The 27,956-nt window shown below is 40.0% G+C and overlaps 1 protein-coding gene across 1 annotated transcript in view; it reads right to left on the minus strand.

The window, feature by feature from the left end:
- Positions 1–27,956, minus strand: part of RGS21 (regulator of G protein signaling 21) — an 87,229-nt gene that overhangs the window by 18,901 nt on the left and 40,372 nt on the right. The window contains exons 3-4 of the mRNA XM_067467084.1: positions 26,755–26,862; positions 915–991 (exon numbers count right to left, since the gene is read on the minus strand). Of these exons, the coding sequence (XP_067323185.1) occupies positions 915–991; positions 26,755–26,862 (185 nt within the window). The remainder of the gene's footprint in view (positions 1–914; positions 992–26,754; positions 26,863–27,956) is intronic.

Consider the following 27,956-nt stretch of genomic DNA (forward strand, 5'->3'; position numbering starts at 1 on the left):
AAATCATGAATTCCTAACAGGAATAGTTCTGCCTTCCATGGAATCTTTATCTTTAAAATTTCTTGTAGTTTTTTCTGTACTCCTTTCCAATATTCTTTAGCTTTACCACAAGTCCACCACAAATGAAGGTACGAGACTTCTTTTTCTTTACACTTCCAGCAACTTGTGCTGGTATTGTAGCTTTCCCCTAACTTTTTCGGTGTCATGTACCAACGGTAGGCTGTCTTCACCCAGTTCTCCTTTAGGTCAATCGATATCAAATTGTATATCAGTATTTTAATTTTACCTTCCAATTTTTTTCTCATTCTTCTTGTTTCTTGGGTGCAGCTACTTTGTAAAAACAATGCAGTTTGGCACAAATTTAGCTGACATGTTTCAATGCTGTAACATTATAATCATGTGCAAAATCCATATATTTTGCAAAAAATAAATCCCTCAGCCACATGGTTGCTGTTTTCTGCACAAAAGTTTTGAAAGATTGCTGTTTTCTGCACAAAAGTTTTGTTGTGCAAGTTTTTAGAGATGTAGGATTGTTTTATGATGATTATATTGTACATAGACAATAGTAATTTTATAGAACTCCATAAGTGGCTGTTTAGATACAACTACGTAAAGCCCTCCTCACTGTTTCTATGCAGAATAATTTCACTAAACCTTGGAAATCTAAGAATGCTAAGCAAAAAATGAGGATAACTATTTGTTTTCTTGGTAAGTGTGTGTGTGTCTGTGTGTGTGAAAACAGCAGAAATTATTTTTCCTCATTTATAATGACAAAATAGTTTAATATTAACCTCCCCGCCACCTGGGCAGGAAATGGTCTGGTGGTCATACATAGTTCTCATGAAGAAAAATAGAGTACATATTGGGCAAACCATCATTCTAGTAATGCATTTTTCTATATAGATACATCTTACCTTTATTGGCCAAAAGGGTGTCCACAGACTCCATCCATGCCATTGTTTCTCTAGAGGATGATCTGTGGAAACAACATCTACCCTTGAAAATAGCATTGTGATCTTTTGCATATGTAGGCTGTGGATAATCTTTACATGGAATATATGCTTCTCCTTTCCCTTCCAGCAGTCACCAGCCAACCCCTCTCCAATGCCAGTGATACAGCTTAATGGTGTAACATTAGAAAATGTTGATCATTTGCACTACCTTGGCAGCCACCTCTCCACCAAAGTCAACATCGACACCGAAATACAATACCTGAGCTCTGCGAGCGCAGCATTTTTCCGAATGAAGCAGAGAGTGTTTGAGGACCAGGACATCTGTAGGGATACCAAGGTGCTTGTTTATAGAGCTATTGTCCTCCCAACCCTGCTATATGCTTCTGAGATGTGGACTGTCTACAGACGTCACATGCAACTCCTGGAATGATTCCATCAGCGCTGAAAATCCTGCAAATCTCTTGGGAAGACAGGCGGACAAACGGCAGCGTGCTGGAAGAAGCAAAGACCACCAGCATTGAAGCGATGGTCCTCTGCCACCAATTCTGCTGGCCCTGCCACGTTGTCCGGATGCCCAACCACAGTTTCCCAAAGTAGTTGCCCTACTCTGAACTCAAGAATGGAAAATGGAATGTTGGTGGGCAGGAAAAGAGATTTAAAGATGAGTTCAGAGCCAACCTTAAAAACTCTGGCATAGACACTGAGAACTGGGAAGCCCTGGCCCTTGACCGCTCCAGCTGGAGGTCAGCTGTGACCAGCAGTGCTGCAGAATTTGAAGAGGCATGAATGGAGGGCGAAAGGGAGAAGCGTGCCAAGAGGAAGGCTTATCAAGTCAACCTCGACCGAGACCGCCTTCCACCTGGAAACCAATGCCCTCACTGTGGAAGAAGATGCAGAGCAAGAATAGGGCTCCACAGCCACATACGGACCCACAAGAATATTGGAAGACAATCCTCCTCAGAAAACGAGGGATTGCATAAGAAGAAGCTTCTCCTTTCTAGCTGTTGTACTGAATCAGCAATGTAAAGGTTTCAATCCTGTATACACTTATCTGGAAGTAAACTCTAAAAGAATTCCATGTAACTTACTTTCAAGTAGATATGAATAGGGTGGAGTTGTAAGTGCAGCATTTGCATTTGATAGGCCTGGGTAACAATGGAAAAATTTGTTTCTAAAATCGATTTGTATTTGGGGGTTTTTTTTGTTTCGATATTTAAAATAATTACAAAATTTTCCTTTTAAAAAGTTCGATATTTACGAAATTTCGTAAATGGTAAAAAATTAACGAATCGATTTCCAAAACAATAACGAATCGATTCGTTAATGGCGGACGCGGCCGCGAAATACGCTAAAAAACCTCCAAAACCTTCTGAAGCTTCCCTCTCCCTATGTTGTTGACTGTTGGTGTGATATTATATTTTTTTTCACTAATTAAACCATAAAACTGGCCCAGACATGCGGAAATAATAACGAAACGACCTCAAAACAATAACGAAACGAATACAATATCGAAATACGAAGCATTTACAAAACGTTTTTGAAAATTCGTTTTTTTTAATAATTGCTCCAGAATGGTTCGTTATCGTTTTGTAATTGAAAAAATTAACGAATTATTAACGAATTACGAATTAACGAAACGAAACTGCCCAGCCCTAGCATTTGAAGCAGAATGTAATTTGAAGAAGAATAGAAATAAAGCATACAAGTGGATGGATAAAGCACTGGTGAGATATCACTGATTTTTCATGGGAGAACTGTTGAATACCTCCTTGACATTGAACAGCAGAGTCATTAATTTATACTGTCCTTTTGTGGGTGACAACTAGAGCCATTGAAAAGGTTATTATGCTAACGCTAGGTTGATAAATGGACCGTTTCTTACTTTTTAAAACCTGTATTAAAAATAGTTTGGCATCTCAGTTTTGGTTCTCAACTAGATTTTGATTAAGTATTTATTAAAAACAGTAAAAAAAATTCCTCTTTCTCTCTCCTAGTCTTGTTTCCTGCTTGTGTCAGGAAAAAGCTGTCTTCTTATCCCATCTCTGAGAGAGTATAAAAAATCCAATTAGCTCAATATATTCTCAGCACGGGTCAGATTTATCTAAATCTAGGAGCTTGTCAGGGCAGAAGAAGATCTTTTCCAAACTAGTTAATAATTTTAAGTGCTTTTCTTGGCTTCCAAAAAAGCATTCCCTTGGGCTTTGATGTATGTACCACGAGGCCCAACACATAGACTCCTAGAGAATCAGAGGAGTTATCCATAATCCATTTGACACCCACAACACATTCATTATATAAGTCTTTGACTATGCAGTGAGTCCAAGGAAGAGCTGTTAATCTATTTCAATGCCTTCTACAATAGTTCAGCCATCTATTTTTAAGTAGGCAGGTCCCTAGAAAGCAATGTTTATTATTAATGGAGCCCATAGCTTCCTTAAAGAGATATATCACAGAGCAATGGGCTCAGGGAATCTCACTATTGTGTTGGAACTATTCTTTATATACTAAAGGGGGTGAGTGGGTGGAATCATGTATGGAAATTACCAATGTCTACTCTGGAGGGCACTGTGGAATTTCAAGAGAAAATCTGTCTATGCTATATAGATTATAACAAAGTCTTTAACTGTCTAGATCATGAAAAATTGTGGGGCATTTCTAAAGAAATAGATGTGCCACAGCATTTGATTGCTCTGACCTGTACTCAGGCCAAGGGGCCACCATTAGGGCAGGACATGGAGAAATTGAATAGATTCTAATTGGCAAGGAAATCATGCAAGGTCACATTTTATTGCCCTTTCTGTTTAATTTATATGCTCAACGTATCATATGTAAAGTGGTATTAGACATGGAGAAGGAGTGCATGGAAATTAAAGGGGAAAAATCAATAGTTTAAGATATGTGGATGGCATTATACAACTAGAAGAAATAGCAAATACTTTGAATGATTATTAAAGAAAATCAGTGAAGAAAATGTAGTCAGTAGTCAGATTTATAGATGAGTCTTAAGAAACCAAAAATAATGACCAAAGATAATTTAGATAACTTTGAAGCAGAGAATGAGAAAATTCAAGATTTTCCACACCTTGACTCAGTCATTTATCAAAATGGAGACTGAAATTAAGAAATCAGAAGACATGTACCCTGATCACTTAACTCCTCTAGGAACAGGCATGTAGCGGGGGGGGGGGGGCAGCTTGGGGGGCTTCAGCCCCCCCCCCCCCAAATTCTCATGGTGGTCCGCGAGAAGGCCTTACTGGTGCATTATTTAAACTGTTATGTTATTTATATCATGATCTGATCACCATGCTCAATATATCCCATATGCATGGGGGTATTGGGGTAACAATACAAAAGGTTTGCTAGGGTAGACCCTCTTTCACTCAGTCTCAGCCCCCCCCCCCAATCAAACTCAGCTCCCCCCGAATCAAAATCCTGACTATGGGCCTGGACTCTTTTAAAGAAATCTAAAGTTGGATAGAAATAGCAGCAGCAGCAGCAGCAGCAGCAGCAACAACAACAACAACAACAACAACAACAACAACAACCGCAGCAGCAGCAGCAATGAAGCTGGTGTCTAATCAGTTCCAGGATCTGTTGTATCAATGGCCTTACAGCCATGAAGAATGCATGAAACTGCATTAAATGATCAGTGTAGATTAGGGGCCTAGGATTTTGAAGGGCAAGAATTAAACAAGATCCTGACGTGTAAATGGATGTAATTAAGTACTAAATTTATGATTGTCCATGCCATCCGGTGGCGCAGTGGGTTAAAGAACTGAGCTGCTGAGCTTGTTGATCGAAAGGTCACAGGTTCGATTCCGGGGAGCGGCGTGAGCTTCCGCTGTCAGCCCTAGCTTCTGCCAACCTAGCAGTTCGAAAACATGCAAAATGTGAGTAGATCAATAGGTACTGCTCCAGCGGGAAGGTAACGGCGCTCCACGCAGTCATGCCGACCACATGACCTTGGAGGTGTCTACAGACAACGCCGGCTCTCTGGCTTAGAAATGGAGATGAGCACCACACCCCAGAGTCAGACATGACTGGACTTAATGTCAGGTGACATCCTTTACCTTTACCTTATGCCATCATATTCCCCATTTCTTTTAATGACTCTGAAAACTGGGCAATAAAGGAAGCTCATAAGAAAAAAGTCAACACATTTGAAATGTGGTGCTGGAAGAAATCTCAGCAGATACTGTAGATACAACAGGTCCTAGATCAAATGAACCGTGAAGGCTCCCTTGAAGCCAAGATGACTAAACCGAGACTGTTGTACTTTGCCATAATATGGGAAGGCAGGACTCACTAGGAACCTTATCACAGTGAGATATCATCAGTTTATATCAGTATGCATCCCATATATTTTTAGGACTTGATACATACTATATTGATATGGGGTGCATACTCTCCTCATCACACCTCATTCTTATGATTTGGAAATACTGCACTTTGACTCATCACACCACGGAAGGCTGGCTCCCCCCCCCCCCCACCCAATCCATTTGAAATACTCCTTATACCATTCTATATTTTTTCCTCTTTTTAAAAGCATAGTTGCTGATGGGATGCATACAGATTGTTCTCTCACACACAAAACAGTGCTTCAGCAACGGAAGAATCCAATGGAGCAAATGTCATGTGATGGGACCCTTTCGAAATCATTCTCAAACAGTCTCCAAAATGGAGTATTTCCTAATATAATAAGGTCCTAGGAAAGGTATTAATGATTAATAAGAAAGAAAACAATAGAAAAAATTAAAAGCAAATTCCATATGGATAGATTCAAGCAAAGAAGCAATGACTTTTGATGGCAGAGTGAAATGAAGGTCTGTGATTCATGAAGTCATCATAGGTCAATGCTGATGATAGAAGTTAACATTAACAATATGGAGTTAGAATCCATGCCTTTTATGCATTTCCTTAGTTTAAGAGCTATTTGGGAACCATGAAAATCATAATTTACTGGGGAGCAACCACTGTTTGTTGGGAATTTGTTTGCCATTATTTGGGAAGAAATCAGCTATTGTTCACACCTTCTCACACATGGGAGAGTTGTGATAAGGATCTTATTTTTGTCTGCTGCAATGTGAGTCACAGGAGGAAATGGAAATAGGAGATAGGAAATATACACCCCTGTTGAATATCGCTTGATAAATAGGAATTTAGGGAGAGGGACAAAATGTTACTATAGTACTTATGAATATTTAAAAAGCAAACACAATTCTGGCTAGGATTTTTAAATATTCCCTTCATTTTAAGGCCTTCCATACAGCCATATAAACCAGAATATCAAGGCAGATAATCCACAATACCTGCTTTGAATTGGGTTATCTGAGTCCACACTGCCATATAATCCAGTTCAGTGTGGATTTTATACAATTGTGTGGAAGGGGCTAACAGAACACTATGCAAGGATCAAATATATGCATCAATGTTTATTATTAATGGAGCCCATAGCTTCCTTAAAGAGATAGATCACAGAGCAAAGGGCTCAGGGAATCTCACTATTTGTTGGAACTATTCTATGTAAAATATCATAATCATAAACTCAAAAACATAAGAGAAGTAGAGCAAAGTCAACAAATCAACAAGAGGCCTTGGCATGGTATGCTGACATTTAACTTGCTTTAAAATAATATGTAAAACATATGATGCAGAGGAGCACAATAAAGGTTAAGAAATAATATGAACGTTTGAGTTGCATAATGAATAACTATTGTTGTTATTATGCAGAAAGTAACTCAAGTTTGTATGAAGAGGAATGTTTTGAAGGCTGTGTGGGAGCACATGTCCTTTCAAAGAGCAACGGAAGGAAACACTGGTGAAAACTGTTGAAAGTGTTGTGCATTCCCAATTATTCTTAGTACCTGGGAAAGTTGTAACTGAACAATAAAGGAGTTAAAGATTGCCAGCTTGGACACTTGATGATTTGGAATTTATGAAATAATTGGGATTTTAGAAAGCATTCTTACCATTTGTGGGTTAAAGAGGATACTACCACATTATTACGCAACCCCTATTGTTTCCAGGTTGTTTATCATACCAGGAGGGAACCAGGTCTCACACCACACTTTATTTGCTGTGCGGTTTCACTGGTAATGCTACCCTCTTTCTCCAGCCCTATGACATTTCCAGTCAGTCATACTCTTCATTGTCTGATGACAATGTTGTCTGTGCGCATTCAGAAGAAGATCTACAAGCCACTCACCTTCGCAGAAGCAAACACGAAGCTTGGCCTGTCACTGAACATCGAGAAAACCAAAATGCTGTTCCAGCAGTCACCAGCCATCTCCTCCCCAATACCAGAGATACAGCTTAATGGTGTAACATTAGAAAATGTTGTCCATTTCCACTACCTTGGCAGCCACCTTTCCACCAAAGTCAACATCGACACCGAAATACAACACCGCCTAAGCTCTGTGAGTGCAGCATTTTCCCGAATGAAGCAGAGAGTGTTTGAGGTCCGGGACATCCGTAGGGATACCAAGGTGCTTGTCTATAAAGCTATTGTCCTCCCAACCCTGCTATATGCCTGCGAAATGTGGACTGTCTACAGACGTCACATGCAACTCCTGGAACGATTCCATCAGCGCTGCCTCTGGAAAATCCTGCAAATCTCTTGGGAAGACAAGCAGACAAACCTCAGTGTGCTGGAAGAAGCAAAGACCACCAGCATTGAAGCGATGGTCCTCTGCCATCAACTCCAGCCACGTTGTCCTGATGCCTGACCATCGTCTCCCAAAGCAGTTGCTCTACTCTGAACTTCAGAATGGAAAACGGAATGTTGGTGGACAGGAAAAGAGATTAAAAGATGGCCTCAAAGCCATCTTAAAATCTCTGGCATAGACACTGAGAACTGGGAAGCCCTGGCCCTTGAGAGCTCCAGCTGGAGGTCAGCTGTGACCAGCAGTGCTGCAGAATTCGAGGAGGCACGAGTGGAGGGTGAAAGAGAGAAACGTGCCAGGAGGAAGGCGCGTCAAGCCAACCCTGACTGGGACCGCCTTCCACCTGGAAACCAATGCCTTCACTGTGGGAGAAGATGTGGGTCAAGAATAGGGCTCCACAGCCACCTACGAATCCACAAGGAAACCCATCATGGAAGACCATCTTACTCATCCAACAAGGGATCGCCTAAGTACTCTTCAAGGTCTCTTCCTAACTTTCAGCTCCCAATTCTGGGACAAGAATAGACAGGATGTTTTAAGATTATTTTTTAAAAGCATTTTCTGATTCTGAACTTTTCATACCCAATATGACACTGCATTCACAGCAGAGCATTTACACCTGCTGGAAAGGATATGTGTGTACATCTATGAATATATATTTCCTACAAATTCTTTTGCATTCCACCCACTCAGTTGGCATGACTCAACTCTCCTTTTCTTCAACACCTCATATTAGTTGAATCACCAGGTCCAGCTTCTTTGCCATTAGGTGATGGAAAGGATGAGCATTTCCATAGATGTTTTTCTTGCAGCCAAGAATGAATACTTTTCTATCCTCACTCTGTGGAAGTTATTGACAACTGTGAAACTTTTAAAAAGCACTTAGTCTCTGAGAAGTTATTTTCTCCATAGAAAATGTGTTTAGGTGAATATCTATACCTGCTCATGTTGCAGGATATTGTTCTGTAAAATGAGAACTGTACCATTAAGACAACCACTACTTTGGACATTTTCTTTCCCCTTCCGGCAAGCCTAGGAGGGAGGGCTATTTGCCTCCTCAATGAAGAGAGGCAAGCAACACAAAAGAAGTTGGGGTGGACCCTGGTCAGGCAGATTGGCACCCCTGCTTTATGTTTTCATTCCAGCTTGAATATTGCCCCACCCATCCCACCCTTTAACAGTTTACCATGATAGTAGGGGGTCACTTCAGGGCAGAGTAAGAATCCCCCCTCTTTTTAAATGGACTTTTTTTCACCTACACTACGCTGTTGAGGATTTTTGGAAAATTGGCAAAACCTTAAATAGGTTTTCATGTGGGAATCGGGGATGTAATTTAACATCTTGGTGTACATCTATGATACCTATTTTGGTGAAGGTCAGGAATGGGAACCCCTCCCCCCCTGTAAGTTTGCTCAACTGAAGTGGAGGCAAACGAAAATGGCCTTGGAGCTATGTTGAGAGTTATGATCCTGGAAGTCTTATAACTGGTGATTTGAAATCTCTATACAATTTCCCAAGAGTTAACCTGGTTACCACTCAGGTGAGTTATGCGGGGAACTCGGGTGACCACTGTCTTGGCTTACATAACTCAAGTTTAAACCCCCACTTTAGCTTGTTGCAGTTCTTGAAGAAAGTTTAGGTAACAATTCAATAAAAGTTGCCCATGGTTATCCAAACTCAGTTGTATTGTCTCATTATTTCGTTGTTGGTAGGCAGTCATTTTTAATAGTCCTCAAGTAGACTTTGTTTTATGGTGACCCTTTGAATGAAAGATCTCCAAGTCACCTCTATCAATAGATCTTCTCAAGTCTTTCAGACTTCATTCAATCTATCCACCTGTAATATGGTTTCCCTTTTCCCCTACTTTTTCCCATCTTAGTAAGCATTATCATCTTTTCTAGTGAGTCATATATTCTCATGATATGTCTGTCTTAGACATAATTAGCCAAGATGACTAATAATGTAGTCATCTTGGCTTCTAGGGAGACCTCAGACTTCTGGTGCTGGGAAAAAATACATATACATAGACATTCGAGAAAATATCTGTAGATATTAGAGTAAATATTAGATATTACTCTAATATATATATATATATATATTACAGTAAATATCTCATATAATGCAATTAATGCATTAACTACATTATTTGAGTTATATGAGTCTACACTGACCATATGATGCAGTGTCAAACTGCATTATATGGCCGTGTAGATGGAGCCTGAGCCAAGGTATGAAAAATCTTAAAATATTTCAATGTTATGTAAATCATTTGGGGTCATTTTCCCCCTTAATGTTCATTTTGTGCTAGTCGTACCATTTCATTAGAATATCTTAAATTATTGTTCCTTCATCTAATTTTGACATCTCATTCCTCAGCATCTGACTTTTATGTATGGCATGTTCACCATACAATTTAATTTTATAAGGTAATAAAATGCAGTCTAATCTGACCCCCTTGCAAATTGGAAACAATCCTGTTTCTCCATATTATGCTGACAATAGCCTCTTTTTCTGAGTGCAGCTTAAAAATGATGACAATCAAAGTTTCTGGCACATCATTTTTTAAAAGAGCTATGCATAGTTTTCTGTGACCTACACAATTAAAGATTTTAAAGCACACTTATCTTCTTTAAGTTCTGAAGTACGCTCCATTATCCAATGTATGATTGTAATGCGATCTCTAGTGTCCCTTCATTTTCTGAACCCATTTCTTGCATTTCTCACTATAATACAACTACAAAAGTCATTGTTGTAAAACTTTGAGCATAACTTTGCTTATGTGGGAGATAAATGCAATGGTCCAAAAGTTACTGCAATCTTTGGTGTCTCCTTATTGGAAAGAGGCATGTATAATCAAGTCAGTATTTCGGATCTGTGGACCATTCTTTTGTTTTCCACATTTGCTGAAAGATTTTAGTTAAAACCTGAGTGGATTCTGTCTCTGTTATTTGAAACAGCTCTAATATTATGCCATCTTTTTCTGGTAAATTATTTCCCCTGTGTTCTGAGTGTAGCTTCTGCTTCAATTTCTAGAATTGCTGGTTCCAATTGTTTTCCTTTGAATGAATATGTCATCTAATTTATGTAGTTCTTCAGTTATCCTAAATGCCATTTCCAGAAAAATGTAAAATAAACATTCAATCAATCAATATCCAGTGTATTCTTTTCATCAGTTTTATTTCTTCTTGATCATGTAGTGTGTCCCCCTGCTGGTCATATAGCATTTATACTCTTTGTTTAATTTTCTGGATTTGCATTTACTCATTTTAATGACCCTTGCTTTCCCCCAGAATTCTTCTTGCTGCTAGTAACTTGAGCTGAGCAGTGCAAATCTATATCTTACATTATTTTAAAATTCTAAATCAATTTTCTTGAAGTTGTATTTTGGCATGATTATTAATTTAATGCCCTTCTTTGGTTTAACCTCATTTTTTTTGATATTAGCAGCTCATGAGTTATGCCACAATCTGTTCCTAGTCTTGTTTTTGCAAAGAAAATAGAGCCTCTCCGTTTTTGCAACTAATTATGTAGCAATTTATTTGATTGACTGGAGAATGTGTTTGCTGTGAACTAATTGTTGGACTCATATAATTGTTGGACTCATATAATGAGTCCCCCCTCGGGGGTTGAGAAGGGTGGGGTAGAAATATGCAAAATAAATAAATAAATAATCAATTTATCTCCTACTTAATTTCTTGATTGCAGGCCAAATTTTCCAACAACCTTTGTTCCAATCTTTCACCTACCTTGGTTCCAATTTCCTTTAGTTATCAATATGCTTTGTTTGAGTGTGTGATTATTATCCTCCTGGACTCCAACATTTTTTCTTCCTCTGGAGTTGGATTATTGTTATATTGATGGGTTTTCCCTGAATTGTACACTTTGCATTACCTACCTTGAATGATTTTGCTACACCTCTCCTCATTATTAATGCCTACTAATTTCTTCTTAGATTTTAATTTCCTGTGTATAATGCTGTCTAATTATTTGAATCAAAATGTCCAATTCCTATCCATTTTACTCCTCTCACCCCAAAGATTACAAGATCTATATACAAACAGTACCCTAGTTGCAAACATTTGACTTGCAAACAACTCCTAGTTACAAATGGGGATGAAACAGCAGGAAGTGAAAGAAATCTACCCTAGTAAGGGAAATTCACTCCTCTAAGAGTTATCATGGGGATAAATTATCTCAACTGAAGTTTTTTCACAAATACTTGTTTCCACAACAAGCCTATTTTTTTCAAAATCCAATTATTACAGGGACAGAAAGAGGTGAAATCTTCTGAACTGGGGCACAGGCAGCAAAAGAAACACCGTAAAGAGGTGTTCACCCCTATACTATCCAAAGATATTCATGTAGTTATAATTCAAAATGTTCCTGTTCCAACTTACATACAAATGCAACTTAAGAACTGTGCCATCGCTGCCTGGGAAACTATAGTTTTTAATAAAAAAAAAAAAGGAAAAAGGACGTGGCAACTATTTCCCAGGGGGGTTGCTTCTTGCCTTCCTTTAGGGAAACTGGAACTCCTGAGGATCAACAAAATGCCGTACGTAATTCAAAATAGGCTTTATTGTTCAAAGAGTTATCTTTCCAGGTAAAATGGGGGTAAAGAAGAAATACATAACAGTCTTTGGTTGTCTTTGTGCCCAAGGAGTTTTTAGCTGAGAAGCCTTCCAAATTCCCTCTCTCTCAATGGCTATGAGGCCAAAACACTCACAACCCCAAGTCCCAATGGCCTATATTTGAAGGACAAGGCCTTCGTCTGGTGCCAAAGGAAATGGTATGAAGGCGCCTGAGACTTCCCAATGTCGTTCAGGGGATCTGAACATAAAGTATAAGTCTCATGTGTAAAAAACCTAAGAATTGGTGGTAAAAAATGACTTGACCAGGGGCTTTGGGCCAAGCTTTACACACGTCCATCTAATGAGTCTTTTTTGTGAGGTAAAAAAGGTGTGAGAGAGATACCTTTCTTTCTCCCTTGGAAGGGGCGGAGCCTAAACAAATGAGCTGGGGAAGCAAGCCAATTGGTGTACAACAACATAGATTGACAGATGTAAATAACCAATGAAATTCAACTATACATATACAAGGTAGACAGGCATAATACAACCGTTTAAATTTTGCAACTAACAATTCTACATATAGGTGGCACCACTCACGCATTCACAAGAACAAACCTACAGAACCCATCTTGCTTGTAACTTGAGGATTGCCTACATTCCATTTTGTTTCACAATGTCTAACTTCATGTGATTCATGCTCGTTACTTTTCATTTTCCTATAATATGTGTTGTGCAGTTTTGGATTTTCTTTTCAGCTTTAAGCCTTTCATCTTGAACCCAATTACCTCATTAGCCACAGTGCAACTTTTACTTGTCTCCTGCTGTACCCCAATAGCTCAATGAATGCCATTGGATCTGGGAGTTTTATCTTCTGGTACTATTTCTTATTTCATTTTGGATTGTCTCATCAGAGGGCTTTACTATACAAGATATTCTAAAGAGTTTCAGTATGCCTCCTTCTGCACAATACTAACAAGTGAAGTTTTGGTGAGACTGTCATTCATTCTGAGAGATCATCTGACAGCAACACATCTCACTACAGTTACTGCCCAGTAGCACATTTAATCTGGCTCCTCAACAAAACTTGTCTGACATGGATAGCCTTACTACATTACTGCTACTATCAGCATAGTCTCTTGCATTATAGAAGCATGCAATCCTACCACCAAGAAAAGATAGTGCCACAGGGAGACTTTGACTATACTGCATTTTTCACACGTACTGGCTTGAGAGCAGTACGTGTGAAAAAGATCTTGGAGTCTTCGTGGACAACAAGTGAAACATGAGCCAACAATGTGATGTGGCGGCAAAAAAAAGCCAATGGGATTTTGGCCTGCATCAATAGGAGCATAGTGTCTAGATCTAGGGAAGTAATGCTACCCCTCTATTCCGCTTTGGTTAGACCACACCTGGAATATTGTGTCCAATTCTGGGCACCACAATTCAAGAGAGATATTGACAAGCTGGAATGTGTCCAGAGGAGGGCGACTAAAATGATCAAGGGCCTGGAGAACAAGCGCTATGAGGAACAGCTTAAGGAGCTGGGCATGTTTAGCCTGAAGAAGAGAAGGCTGAGAGGAGATATGATAGCCATGTATAAATATGTGAGAGGAAGCCACAGGGAGGAGGGAGCAAGCTTGTTTTCTGCTTCCTTGGAGACTAGGACACGGAACAATGGCTTCAAACTACAAGAGAGGAGATTCCATCTGAACATGAGGAAGAACTTCCTGACTGTGAGAGCCGTTCAGCAGTGGAACTCTCTGCCTCGGAGTGTGGTGGAGGCTCCTTCTTTGGAAACTTTTAAACAGAGGCTGGATGACCATCTGTCAGGGGTGATTTGAATGCAATATTCCTGCTTCTTGGCAGGGGGTTGGACTGGATGGCCCATGAGGTCTCTTCCAACTCTTTGATTCTATGATTCCCTAATAATTCACTTTAATTGATGTCCATCTGACCCCACCATCTGACCCCACCATCAGATAGTGGCTTTAGTAAAGCCACCATCATTATTAAATGATTACAGTGGAAAAGGGTATATTCTGAAGTATCAGAGAACAATCTCTGTTGACAGTGAGAGAATAAATGGAGGTGAAACAATAGAAAATGGTGCAGTTTTATATGTATATTGCATCTTCACATGTAGTGATGGCTCACCAAAGTAAAGTTGAATGAAGATGGACCTTCAAATTGCCTAAGCCGGTTGCTAGACAACACATTTTATGTGATCCCTGGTTTGTGTGGGAAAAAGAGAGAGAGAGGGAGAGAAAATTGACCATAAAAATGAACTCACTTTACTGGCATGCTTTCTTGTGCTGTTTGTCACAAGTTAATGCTGGATTTCTCTTTCTGATTGATCTTCAAGCTGGAGATAATAGGAGAACAGGAACATGGTAATTAGCACATCAATTACTAAATAACGGGTTTTTGATTGACATTCTATATTTAAATGTTTTCAAACGAATTTCCGATTTGTACCACTTAGTGTCACAGTGATGGCTGCAATATGACACACAGAAAATAAATCCACATCCTATTAAACTGTGAGAAAATGCAAACTAAAAATCTGAAAAAAGCTACTAATTCATGAAGGATAAAGAAAATGATTCTTCATTTCCATGAGTAATATAAAAAGTTTAATTTTCCCATCAAAGAAATGGGGTTAAGCTTAAGTAGAGTGCACTGGAGAAATACAACATCATTATCCTATTGGAGTGTCTACTATATGCAATGCCTATTTGTATGCATGGAAAACACGTATTCAAATGGGAAAAATCGTGTACACATCTGTAACATTACTGAAAACATTGTCAGTGCCTACTTGTGTTGTACCCTCCAAGTTTATTGACACTTGGAGGGTACATATGATAGGTCCATATGATATATACCTGTAGAGGTTGTCAATGAGAATACTTCTCTAGATAAACAATCTCATATTGTTGAAGATGACATCATGTTTCAACTCTGTGGAGACTAACTGGGGGAACTAAAACCAACCCCAAACTGTCAGGACCCAGTTTCCAGAGCCCGGATTTTGGCGCCGGAAATCAGGGTTTTGATGTGGGACACTGATAAGACGGTTGCAGCTGGTGACCCTGAAAGACAACGGCCGGTGGCTTGGCGGGGAAGTTACGCGGGGTTTTGCACTTGGCGGGAAGGACGCTTTCAAATGAAGGGGAGAGTATATATAAGGGGCACAAACGAACGCCAAGCAATCTCGGCTTTTTGCATGTTATGTTTCTAGCAGTAAAGTTTTCTCTGACACCAGAACGCAGTCCTGTGTTTTCATTGAGCTGACACCAAACTCTCAAGACTGCAAACATCCCCGTTGCCAAGAGTTTGAATCCTTCATGCTCCTTATCATCAACATTATGTCAAGGGGGAGAACACAAAAAAGCGAGGAAAGTGAACACACACAATGTAAGAGAGTAGAAAGCTTGCAAAATGTAAAAAGCCTGCAAAGAACACAATCAGTTTTCTTTCATCAAATGTTTTCTTTCAGTGAATGGAGGAAAGTGTTGTTTTGCCAAGCAACCAAGCCATAGATGCACTCTCAAATCAGACTCTTTCAGTGACTTTCAGCACCAGACACAGGACTGGGAAGCAGGAGATGAGAGATTGAGCATCTACACCCCTAGGAAGGATCAATATAGAAAAATGTATTAAACCAGTGCTTCACTCCAAACTGATAGACTTCAACTTTTTGGAAATAATTTGGACAGTTTAGCTAAGTGTTGGTGATTTAATAGAGAGGAGGGCGATACTGCAATACGTTGATTTAGTGCTAGGCACATATGCACACTTAAATTATATTTCTACGACTTGGAAATGCATAAATATCTGTAGTGTTCAGAGTTTGAAAGTTAATTCTGCTGGAGTCATGTTTAAAACAGTTTTTACTTGTCAATTCCAAGTAAAAGTAAATCCTATTGTTAGTCCTAGCCTAACCAACTCAATTGGATTTGCTTCTGCATTAACTCAATAACATTCAGCATTTGATGGAAGGGGTCTATTTTAGTTGGGGAGTGGGGATGGAAAGCCAGCTTGGAATAGTGATTTGAAAATGGGTATAGTGACTCTGCAGGGTTCAAATCCATGTTTGGCCATGAAACCAACTCACTGATTGTTGTAGTACAGCGTGATAGTAGCGTTGCTACTACTGGGAGAAGTGAGAAGAGGGCTGCTCAGGTGTTGGAGGAGGAACAGCAGTAGAAGCGAATTAGGGACATCTTCATGGCTCCAACAGATTCTGGGGATTTCGAGGGTTTCTCAGAGTGTGAAATGGAGGAGGGTGAGGAAAGCAAGGGAGTCAAGCGGTCTACTCGTGAACCAGATTCAGATGAAGAGCTTCAGAGGAAGCGTATCCATGATATACTTAGTGCCCCAACATCTGATGATGAATTTGTGGGTTTTAACAGGAGTGATGGGACTGGGAGTGATGTTGAGGAGGAGGATGGCTTAGATTGGACCCGTGTACAGGAAATTAGGGACAGCTGTACTCAGCCTACCTCCAGTGATGACTTTGAGGGTTTTGCAGAAGAATGGCAATCTGGGAACACTTGGGAGGACCTAAGTCTTGACAGACGCTGGCAAAGGTGGAGAGATGGGAGGCAGTGTTCAGCTGCAGGGAATGGGGCAGCTGAAAGTGATGATGAAAGGGTGGGGAGCAGTTCATCCTCTGAGGAGGAGTTATAGGATATAAGTTGGTTTGGTTTCAATGGGTCTTTGCAGAAGGCAAAGTGTCTTTTTGGGTGTGAATCTTTGTTCCTGCCATTACTTTCAAGCTTGGGTCTTTGGACTACAGATCTTCGTGTTTTGATGACTTCTAGCTGATACTCCGTAAGTGCTGACTTCAACTCTCCCTTTTTGACTCCGGACCGTGTTTGATGATGACTACGCCTTTTGGACTGTTTCATCTTGTTTTGGATGTGACTGGACTACGGACTACTTTTGGACTCTGATTTTGCTTGCTCCCACCTTGTTTTTGTGTGCCTTTTGGCCATTCTGAATTACAAGCGGATTGCTGTATCTTTTTGTTATCCCAGATTATATCCTGGGATAATCTGGATTATATTTAAATTGGGGTTTTTGCTTAGCGGTTGCTATAGACTTTTAGTTTGTGCTAGAGACACTGAATTAAGTGTCTCTGAGCCTTTTTTGTGTTTAATAAACTTGTGTTTGGACCTTTTATATTGTGTTTGGCTTATTGAGGCTTCTGGGTCTTAACACTGATGGAATCATTTAGATTGGAAGTGACTTGAAGGCACACAACAACATACATTGAGATTAAGCAATGGGGTTCCATTTAAGGTCAGTTTATATGATTTGCTCACACACATATTCTGTATATCTCTCTCCTTTCCCTCATTCTTTTTTCCTTCAATAAAAATACTACATGATGATTTTAAAAAGAAATTGAGGGCTCCAACTTACACTTTAAATCAAGGAATGTCTTAACCATTCCATCAGAGCAGCAGATAACAACTAGATGCATCAGTAGGCTTCGACTCCCCCAACATATATCATAGATACTTAGATAGTGATGTAGAGAAGAGTCATAAAAATTTCCTCCTTCATACAAAGTGGTGCCTCAGTAGGTAAAGATGGTAAAGATAGCCACAGGGAGGAGGGAGCAAGCTTGTTTTCTGCTTCCTTGGAGACTAGGACGCGGAACAATGGCTTCAAACTACAAGAGAGGAGATTCCATCTGAACATTAGGAAGAACTTCCTGACTGTGAGAGCCGTTCAGCAGTGGAACTCTCTGCCCCGGAGTGTGGTGGAGGCTCCTTCTTTGGAAGCTTTTAAGCAGAGGCTGGATGGCCATCTGTCAGGGGTGATTTGAATGCAATATTCCTGCTTCTTGGCAGGGGGTTGGACTGGATGGCCCATGAGGTCTCTTCCAACTCTTTGATTCTATGATTCTATGATTCTATGATTCAATGATCTCCTCTCATCCTTCTCTTCTTCAGGCTAAAGATGCCCAGCTCCTTAAGCCGCTCCTCATAGGGCTTGTTCTCCAGACCCTTGATCATTTTAGTCGCCCTTCTCTGGACACATTCCAGCTTGTCAATATTTCTTTTGAATTGTGGTGCCCAGAATTGGACACAATATTCCAGGTGTGGTCTAACCAAAGCGGAATAGAGGGGTAGCATGACTTCCCTAGATGTAGACACTATGCTATGGACGGATTTACCCAGACCCCATCTTAAACCTTAGACTTACAGTTGCCCTAAGTCTGAAACAACTTGAAGACACACAACAACCACAATTAACTTAACCAAAAGCAGGTCCACACTACCCATTGAAATACATAAAGTTTATGTTGGTTAAAATAGTTCTTCAGTTTAAATATTGTATTGTTCTTTCATGGCTTTTTGCACTACAAATAAAATATGTGCAGTGTGCACAGGAATTTGTTCATTTTTTTTCAAACTATAGTCTTTGTCCCCAATAATCTGTGGGTCTGTAAACTGGTTCTCAGTTTAAATGTTTGTGGAACTCTGTCCTACACAGTCAAAACCCATTTAACCCTATTATATGGAAGACTTCATGAATTAGTAGCTTGCTTCATTTCATGGACTTAGCAGCTCCTTTACACCATTCCATCTCCATATCATGCTTGTATGACCATGCCCTTGTTGTTGTTCATTCGTTCAGTTGTCTCCGACTCTTCGTGACCTCATGGACCAGCCCATGCCTGAGCTCCCTGTTGGCCGTCACCATCCCCAGCTCTTCTCTAGGCTTTGCTGTCTCCTCATGATGTGACCATGCCCTAGATACCCCAAATATTAAGGATTCATTTGTGAGTGTGCCTGTGAAGGAACCTTATCATTTCACAGCCTGTATCTAGCCATTTTCCTGGGAGATACTTCTGAATTTGGGGCATTCATTTTTTGTAACTAGGCAATTTTCATTGTCCTTGCTGTATATGCCTTTGGGAATGGTTGCTAGGAGGCACATTTCTTTGTGTGTATCTGTGTGTAGTGCACACATACACACACCCCACACGAATAACCTTCGGTGCCTTGTCCTGACTGACATTTTTAACTGCACTGGGAGATTTTAATTTCCTTTGGGATTTTGTACTCTAAATATCCCCTTCCCAAACTATACTAGACAAAGAGGAAAAATAGAGATGTTTTGCTTTCCATACCCTGAAGAAATAGCTTGGTAGAGGGAAAGGATTTTGAGCAACTAAAGGACAGGAAGGGAAACTGTTAAGCCCCACTCCTTCCCTGCATTGTTTTATTTAGGATTTTATCCTCCTGCTGCTTAACTCTTTCCCTTCCTTCCACTTGTTCAGCAACCTTTCTCTCTCAAATTATTTTTTTCTAAATATGGAGGACATGATCTGTTTCTTTTCCTTCTTAGAAAAATACAAAACTAGAGGGAAAGTTCCACTAAACTGAGGGACAAATTGGATAATATTTTTCAAAGCTGCCTTCTCAAGTAATGAAAGACATCTGTTTGCCATATCATAAGCTTTTTCTCACATATGTATTTGGTGTGCTTTATTTTTCAATTGCTGATTAGAAGGGCTTAATATGCTAATGTTCCTAACAAAATACCATTATTGGGGAAAATGGGTTAAGCATTAGGAATATATATATTTCCTTTAATGTCTATTTAGATCCTGAATAAGACTCTTTTCATTTGAATGTTTCACCCCAGAATCTATGCTGATGATCGTGCCATTACTGCTCAAGCAGGGAGCTTTGAGATGGTAGAACAGAAGCTTTCTGAAGCTCTAGATGCTCTTACTGCCTATTACAGGGAAAACCAGCTGGTCCCCAACCCATCTAAAACACAGACATGTGCCTTTCATCTCAAGAACAGACAAGCATCCCGAGCTCTGAAGATCACCTGGGAAGGAATCCCACTGGAGCATTGCAGCGCACCCAAATACCTGGGAGTCACTCTGGACCGTGTTCTTACCTACAAGAAGCATTGCCTGAACATCAAGCAAAAAGTGGGTGCTAGAAACAATATCATATGAAAGCTGACTGGCGCAACCTGGGGTTCACAACCAAATACAGTGAAGACATCTGCCCTTGCGCTATGCTACTCTGCTGCTGAGTATGCATGCCCAGTGTGGAACACATCTCACCACGCTAAAACAGTGGATGTGGCTCTTAATGAGACATGCCGCATTATCACGGGGTGTCTGCGTCCTACACCACTGGAGAAATTACACTGTCTAGCCGGTATCGCACCACCTGACATCCGCCGGGAAGTGGCAACCAATAGTGAAAGGACCAAGGCAGAGACATCTCCAGCTCATCCCCTGTTTGGGTATCAGCCAGCATGTCAATGACTTAAATCCAGACATAGTTTTCTAAGATCTACAGAGACACTCGCTGGAATGCCTCAGCAAGCGAGAGTCCAAAAGTGGCAGGCTCAAACCCAGAACCTCAACCAATGGCTGATACTAAATGAGAGACTCCCCCCTGGGCACAAAGAGGACTGGGCCACTTGGAAGACGCTGAACAGACTGCGCTCTGGCACCACGAGATGCAGAGCCAACCTTCAGAAATGGAGTTACAAAGTGGACCCTCAACATGTGAGTGCGGAGAGGGGCAAACCACTGACCACCTGCTGCAATGCAACCTGAGCCCAGCCACATGCACAATGGAGGACCTTCTTGCAGCAACACCAGAAGCACTCCAAGTGGCCAGATACTGGTCAAAGGACATTTAATCAACTACCAAACTCACACATTTTGTATTTTGTCTGTTTGTTTGCTTTGTTCTGTTAGAAATGTAATATAATTTGACTGGCTGCCCTGACACGAGAAATAAACCCCAGAATATATAGCTTCTCCACCTTTCCCCTAGCATTTCCTTCAATCTCATAGCCTCACACAAATTTTAATCAATACTGCTGCTATTATTTTAATAATAGACTTTTAAAAATGTAGTCTAAATACTTGTTTGGTGCAAGATCCTCAATACACTGTCCAGCTTCTGCATTCCTTACAGGTGGCTGTCTAGCCTCTTCTTAAATATCTCCAGTGAAGCAAGGTTTCTATCTCCTGAGACAGTCTACTGCACTGTTGAATTGCTTATACTATTAGAAAGCTGGGATACGTTATACTCAATTTAGAGTTGTATCACATTTGAGCCAAATCCACTGGTTAGTATACAGCCGACATTTCACAAGTATATAAGTGGATCTTCAGTTTCTTCAGTGAAGTAGTGGGACACTAGCAGCAGCAAGCTCTGTACTAAATGTAGACACTGCTGTTGAACAGTAGTTAAAATCCATTCGTCTGAAAAATTGTTCTTCCTCTGTCACAGGTCTTTTTGTGAATGTACAACAGCTCTGGGTCAACTTGGAAAATTGCTCAGAGGGAGAAAAATCAATACAATTTCATATGTTTGCAGAGGTATCTAATCCTAGATGTCCTTGGACATGAAGGGTAGTGGTAAGCATGCTAATCTTGAGTTTGCAATGCAATAAAGTGACTCTGAAGCTGCAATTCATGCACGAGAGCTGTGCATTCTAAACCGTTGAGACACAGTGCATTTCTTTTCTACGCTAAATTTGTACACAAATCTTTTACAGTGTTTTAAAAAGTTATATATGTTATATATGTAGTTTCTTGTTCAGTTCTTAGAAAAATATTGCAAGGTAACGGCCTTTCTAACCTTGGTGAAGCTGGCGGGGGGAGAGGGAGGATTTGCCACCTCCCCGTGGAAGAGGTGGGCTGAAAGTAGTCTCTCAGGGACTACTTTCGGGGAGGGCAGAGCCACAGCAGGCAAACCACTAGGGCTGGGCGGTTTCGTTTAGTTAATTCGTAATTCGTTACTAATTCGTTAATTTTTTCAATTACAAAACGATAACGAACCATTCTGGAGCAATTTTTTTAAAAAAACGAATTTTTAAACACGTTTTGTAAATGCTTCGTATTTCGATATTGTATTAGTTTCGTTATTGTTCTGAGGTCGTTTCGTTATTATTTCCGCATGTCTGGGGCAAGTTTTTTGTTTAATTAGTGAAAAAAAATTATAATATCACACCAACAGTCAACAACAGAGGGAGAGGGAAGCTTCAGAAGTTTTTGGAGGTTTTTTAGCATATTTCGCGGTTGCGTCCGCCATTAACGAATCGATTCGTTATTGTTTCGGAAATCGATTCGTTAATGTTTTGTAATTTTTTTCACATTTACGAAATTTCGTAAATATCGAACTTTTTAAAAGGAAAATTTTGTAATTATTTTAAATATTGAAACAACCCCCCCCCCCCAAATACAAATCGATTTTAGAAACAAATTTTTCCGTTGTTACCCAGGCCTACAAACCACCCTACTCTTCAGTTCATTGCTGAACAGCTAAGAGGGAGGACGTCCGGATACAAGTTTCTGGGAAGAAGGAGCTGTATTCTGAGCTTTACAGGAGGTACCTAGCTCAGCACATTGGATAGCTCTTTCAGAGTGAAAATTAAAGTGGGTTCCCACTGTGATGGAAACCATCAGATGCCACAATTTGTAGATCACTTATATTATTAGACCAGTGACTCTAGACTTAGCACCTTCTAAGTATTGGCTCTATTCTTCCTGGATAATATGTTTGTTTTATTTGTTGTCTGTTTTTGATTTGGCTACAAAAAACCCTGTATCCAGTTTTAGAACATGTACCAGCCCTCTATTAATCTAGTTAGCACCTTGTTTTCAAAAGTCTTGTGAATTAGGGATGTAAAAAGCATTGAGTCTCTAAGGGAGAAGCCACCATAGAAGTCCACTTCAGTAAATATGATACTGGGACGTTCACTTTAAAAGGGCACACAAATTGCATCCATTTAGAAAAATACAAATAGAACCATGCATGAATTTCCATGTGTGCAGAAGTCATTGATACTATGTATGTGTTTAACTGTTAGAGTATATATTTGTGTTTGTAACAGTAGCTAAAACTAGAGTTAGCTGGTTTGAAACCACCGTGAGTGTTGCCAAGGAGACCAGGCAGGCTAGCTCAGGAGAGTGAGAAGTGGGCGGAGCCAAGCAGGAAAAGTAAGCTGCGTCTTTGGAAAAGGGGTAGTGAGTGTGGAGGTTTGAAAAGCCTGGGAGAGAGGTGTGTGTGAGCAGCTGGAGGTTTTTCAGTCTAGAAGGGCTGAAAAGAAAAACCTGGCCAGTTTCTTTAGTCAAGGAAGACTAAAGGAAGCTTGTTAAGATCCCTAGTCAAGGAAGGACTAGAGATCAGAGATTTGATCAAGGAAAGATCAAATTGGAAGGCTATTCATAGTAGGAAACATTGTTCACTAAAGAGCTTCACCTCAGTAAAAGTTAGCTGTGTTATTTGGAAGAGTGGACTGTAATACAAACCAAGTGATATTCAAAGTTCTATAAGTTATTTAACAGCCTGCAACCATATGCTTTGTACACAACAAACTTGTTATCTTTTGTTGAAGACCGTCTCATCTCAATTAATCTGCGTCTGTAAAGCCAGATCTCATCGGTGGTACCTCAAATACCTCACGTTGGTGGCAGTTACCTTAATTTACAAGTAATAATTGGCCTCCTCTATAATATATTCTTATATACAATTGAGGCCTGAAATTAATTCCCTCCATAATCATCCACACCTGTACAATTGGTTCGCGCATAACTGTACACCATGAAAGATGGAAGCAATGAATCTGTTATGCACCAAAGTCAGTGTCAGTTTCTCAGCTGAACTTGGAAAACCACAGGGGTCTGGAATTCTTCTTATTTGTACATCATCAGTTATAGGCAAGCAATAATGAAGTAACAGAAGCCAGGAAAGGTCCAGAGAAGGTATGACAATTGCGCAACACATTGCATAAGTCAAAAATTATTGTGATTTCTGTGTTTTGGGCGGAAAAAATCGAAAACTGTATTTCCTCAGCACAAATGAGCTTCAATCCTTTCCTTCTAATGTAGGGTACATTTATAGTCAAGGCTGGTCGGACTACAGGGAAGACTTATGCTCTTTCCTCAGGTAGCAGGTATTGAGGAAGGGATTCTAGAAATTTCTTCCACTGCCATACAGATTCTTCATAACTTAGCCTCATGTCCGCAGGGTATTGGAGGATGCTCTCCCATTGCCAGAGGTGATACACCTTAAATTGCTAGTCTAACTGGAATCTGTATGAGGACTAGCTAGGGTGAAGGGATCTGCCATACCAGAGAAGAGGAATAACCAATAAAACATTTTAAATTTGCTACACATATTATTTTTGCAGCCTCCTAGGCTTGTTCGTTATGCAGGCAGAGCAAAGTGGCACCTGGTACTTCTTTCACTCTTTTCTTGCTGTTAGCTCTTAAATTTATTTTCTCTTATTATGAATGTAGGGTGGGGAACGTATGGAGCTGAGCCTTTGGGGAGGGGCATTTCAATCTAGTCTCCAAAAATTTTCTGCAGTGATATTTTTGGGTTCACACCTCTAGTAGCTTCGGAAACTCAGTATGTCCCCCCATTTGCTGCTCAGATAATAATCTGCAGTATCCTTTAATTGGATAGGATTTGTGTCTTGATATGAGTTTGACAGGGAGAAAAACAGAGAGTACAGGAAGAAGCAAGTATTCTATCCACTGTCTACAATTTCTTATTAAAACAGTTTCTGCCTGGGCACCTGTAAATTGCCACAAATGTCATTTTCCTACAGACTGGGAATAGGTTTCTTTTAATTTGTCAATTACGCCTGAAATAGCTCTCGTTTGCTGCATTATGAAGGAGCACGGAGGAAGTTATCAAGTCACACTGCTCCAATGAATCAGGCAGTAACAAGTGCTTGTATTTAAATTATTATCCTGTGACAACTGAGAGCCTGCTTTGTGTGTGTGAGACAGAGATGTTTGGGCTGGTTTTTCTGAAAGCTGAAATGGAAAGCATTCTCTGCCTTTTCTACCTCTGTGCTGTATGTGTACTTCCATGAACACCAGAAGAACCATTCTGGATGAAATCAATGTATCTTACTTTCACAGTGGACAACCAGATCCCGCTGGACTTAATGGAGGCATGGTGAAGGCAAGCTTCTGTCACTCTTGGTTCCTTTCCAGTACTTGCATTCTAAGGAATGAAAACCTAGAGTCCCCCCACTGAGTGATTGAGGCGAATGCTTATCCAGATACATTTTTCATTACCTTATTTAAAGAAGCTAAGACTGGGAAACTGGTTCACCAGATGGTCATGAATAATGACTCTCATTGTACTTTATTCTTCATCATGCTCAATGGAAAATAAATCCTTGATTTTTGCCATTTTATATAATGGGACTTGAGCAGCCATAGGTTTTGGTATCCATTAGGAGTCCTTGAACCAAATAGCAGTGGAACCCAAAACCTCATATAGATGGTATCATTAAAGTTTAACTAACCTAACTAAATCAACTAAAAAATAAGACCATTTGGGATGCATCCATTAAATGAAAAGGAAAAAAAGAAGAGCAGGGTTGTAACATTCACTTTATCCTCACACACACACACCCCAGACACATATACACATCCCTTTTTTAAAAGTCTATTCAAAGATATCTTCAGCCAGCACATCAGATCTCAGTTCCAAAAGAAAGAGAAAAGGCAAATAGCAAAAGATTGCAGCTACCTACCCTTATTTTTACTTTACACAACAATATTCTAAGGAAGAGGAGAGAGTCACACAGCCCTCCAGATGTTGCTAGACTTCAAGGTCCAGCCATGCTATCCACTGTAGCCACTAGTGAGAAAAGAATTGAAGTCCAACAGCATCTAAAAAACCACATGATTTCCACCTCTGATATAATGGTTGGCATTACTGGAAAAGGTAACTTCAGGAAGACTCTTGTACATGTGGTTATAGTGTAACAGGTAGATGTTTCTCAGAGGTTTCTCCTCCAACAGCATTACATGGTTTTGGCAAAAGTAGCATGAGAAAGCTGGGTTTTGCAAAGTGAGGGTTTTTGCTTGAGGCGTGTAGTTAACTTTCCCGTCAAATAGACATTAAAAAATATATGAAGGTGTATAACAGTGTACATCACAAAAAGCACCTCAGTCAGCTAGTACTAATTGACTTATTTATGGAAAGGGGAATCTAGAAGACATGATATAACCCACCCCCTTTGCTTGATTTTAATTTTATTTAACAAGACCTCGATTGAGTATTGACTAGGACTGAGACCTCTCCCATTCTGTGTCCTAATATCTCACATTGGCTTAACAGTGTTCATACTGCAACTTCATTAGCTACTACAGTGTTCATAATGCTGAGCAATCATCAGACAAGTTCTATAAGTTGGAGATCAGAACCGCCCCTTCTATCCTGACATTTAGGAAACAGGTGAAGACTTGGTTATGGGGACAGGCATTCGACGAGTGAGCCAACACCCTGAGATATGCATGGAGTATGATGAGCAATGATTCTAGTGTGACGACTAACCATTATAGTTATTGATTGTAATTACTGTTTTAATGTTTTACTGTAATATGTATTATGATGTTTTATTGATTGTATGTGATATTATGGTCGGAAACTGGTCTGAGTCCGTCAAGAGAGGTGAGAAGGTCGGTATACAAAACTTTTAAATAAATAAATAAATAAATAAGTTCCTATACCTACATGGAGGTTCCTATACCTGACCTTGAGGGAGCTGAGGGTGGTAACGGCCGACAGGGAGCTCTGGCGTGGGCTGGTCCATGAGGTCACGAAGAGTCGGAGACGACTGAACGAATGAACAACATACCTACATGGAAATGAATGTAACCATTGCGGGGTCACACTAGCTGTATACTAGCTTGTATAAAAATTACCCAACTTCTTTGAAATTACATATTTTACAGATTCCAAATGTGTAGCCATGCCAAAATATCTTTGAATGTATGTGTTTCTGTCCCAGACAAATTTATCTCCATGTAAATGACAAGCTGTCATTTGTCACCCTGAGATACAGTCAAATTCATTCCATAAAAAAAATCAAATAAGTCTAAATGGCCAGAATCCCTACTTCTTATTCCTCTAGGTATTTTCAGGACAATCTCTCATAGCAGATGTTAAATTCAAAAGTGCCAGCTGTGAGGACCACAACATGAGTATTTCAATGGTATTCATGCTGTAGGAAACTTTTCTGCTTGAGGTACTTCAGAATGTCTTTACACTGTGGCCTCCATAAGGGGCTAAGAGTCTTGAAAAACACAAAGTAGACCAGCAACCTTCTACTCATAAATGATGCATTACTTCCTACAGGTGTTAGAAGATGAGGAACCGTGGCTGCTTATGATTTTGGAAAATGATGGTTTTGAGAACCAATGTGTAACACCTTATTTACCTTTAAATTGAAAACTATTTTATCCCACAACTGGATGAATTCTGATTTAATGGTTAAGCTGATATTCACAGAAACTGTTGGCATTGCCACCATGCTGTAACAGTATTGTAAAGCATTTTAGTGCCAAATTAAGATTTTATTCTGAGCAACTAAAAGTATAGGTGTTAGCCCAAGAATAGCGAACATCTCTTAAACACAATGTTGTTGTTGTGTCCTTTCAAGTAATTTCTGACTGATGGAGATCTTAAAGCAAACCTATCATTGGTTTTTCTTGGCAGAATTAGTTCAGAGGATGCTTTCCATGAGTTTGAGAGAATGTGAATTGTGCAAAGTTACCCAGTAGGTTATCTTGATTAAATAGGGATTCAAACCATGGTCTACCAGCATCCTAGTCCAAGACTCAAACCACTACACTATATATTGTCGAAGGCTTTCATGGCTGGAATCCATGGGTTGTTGTAGGTTTTTCCGGGCTATATGGCCATGTCCTGGAGGCAATTTTTCTCCTGACG

Source organism: Anolis sagrei, chromosome 4 (genome assembly GCF_037176765.1).
Source record: "Anolis sagrei isolate rAnoSag1 chromosome 4, rAnoSag1.mat, whole genome shotgun sequence".
NCBI lineage: Eukaryota > Metazoa > Chordata > Lepidosauria > Squamata > Dactyloidae > Anolis > Anolis sagrei.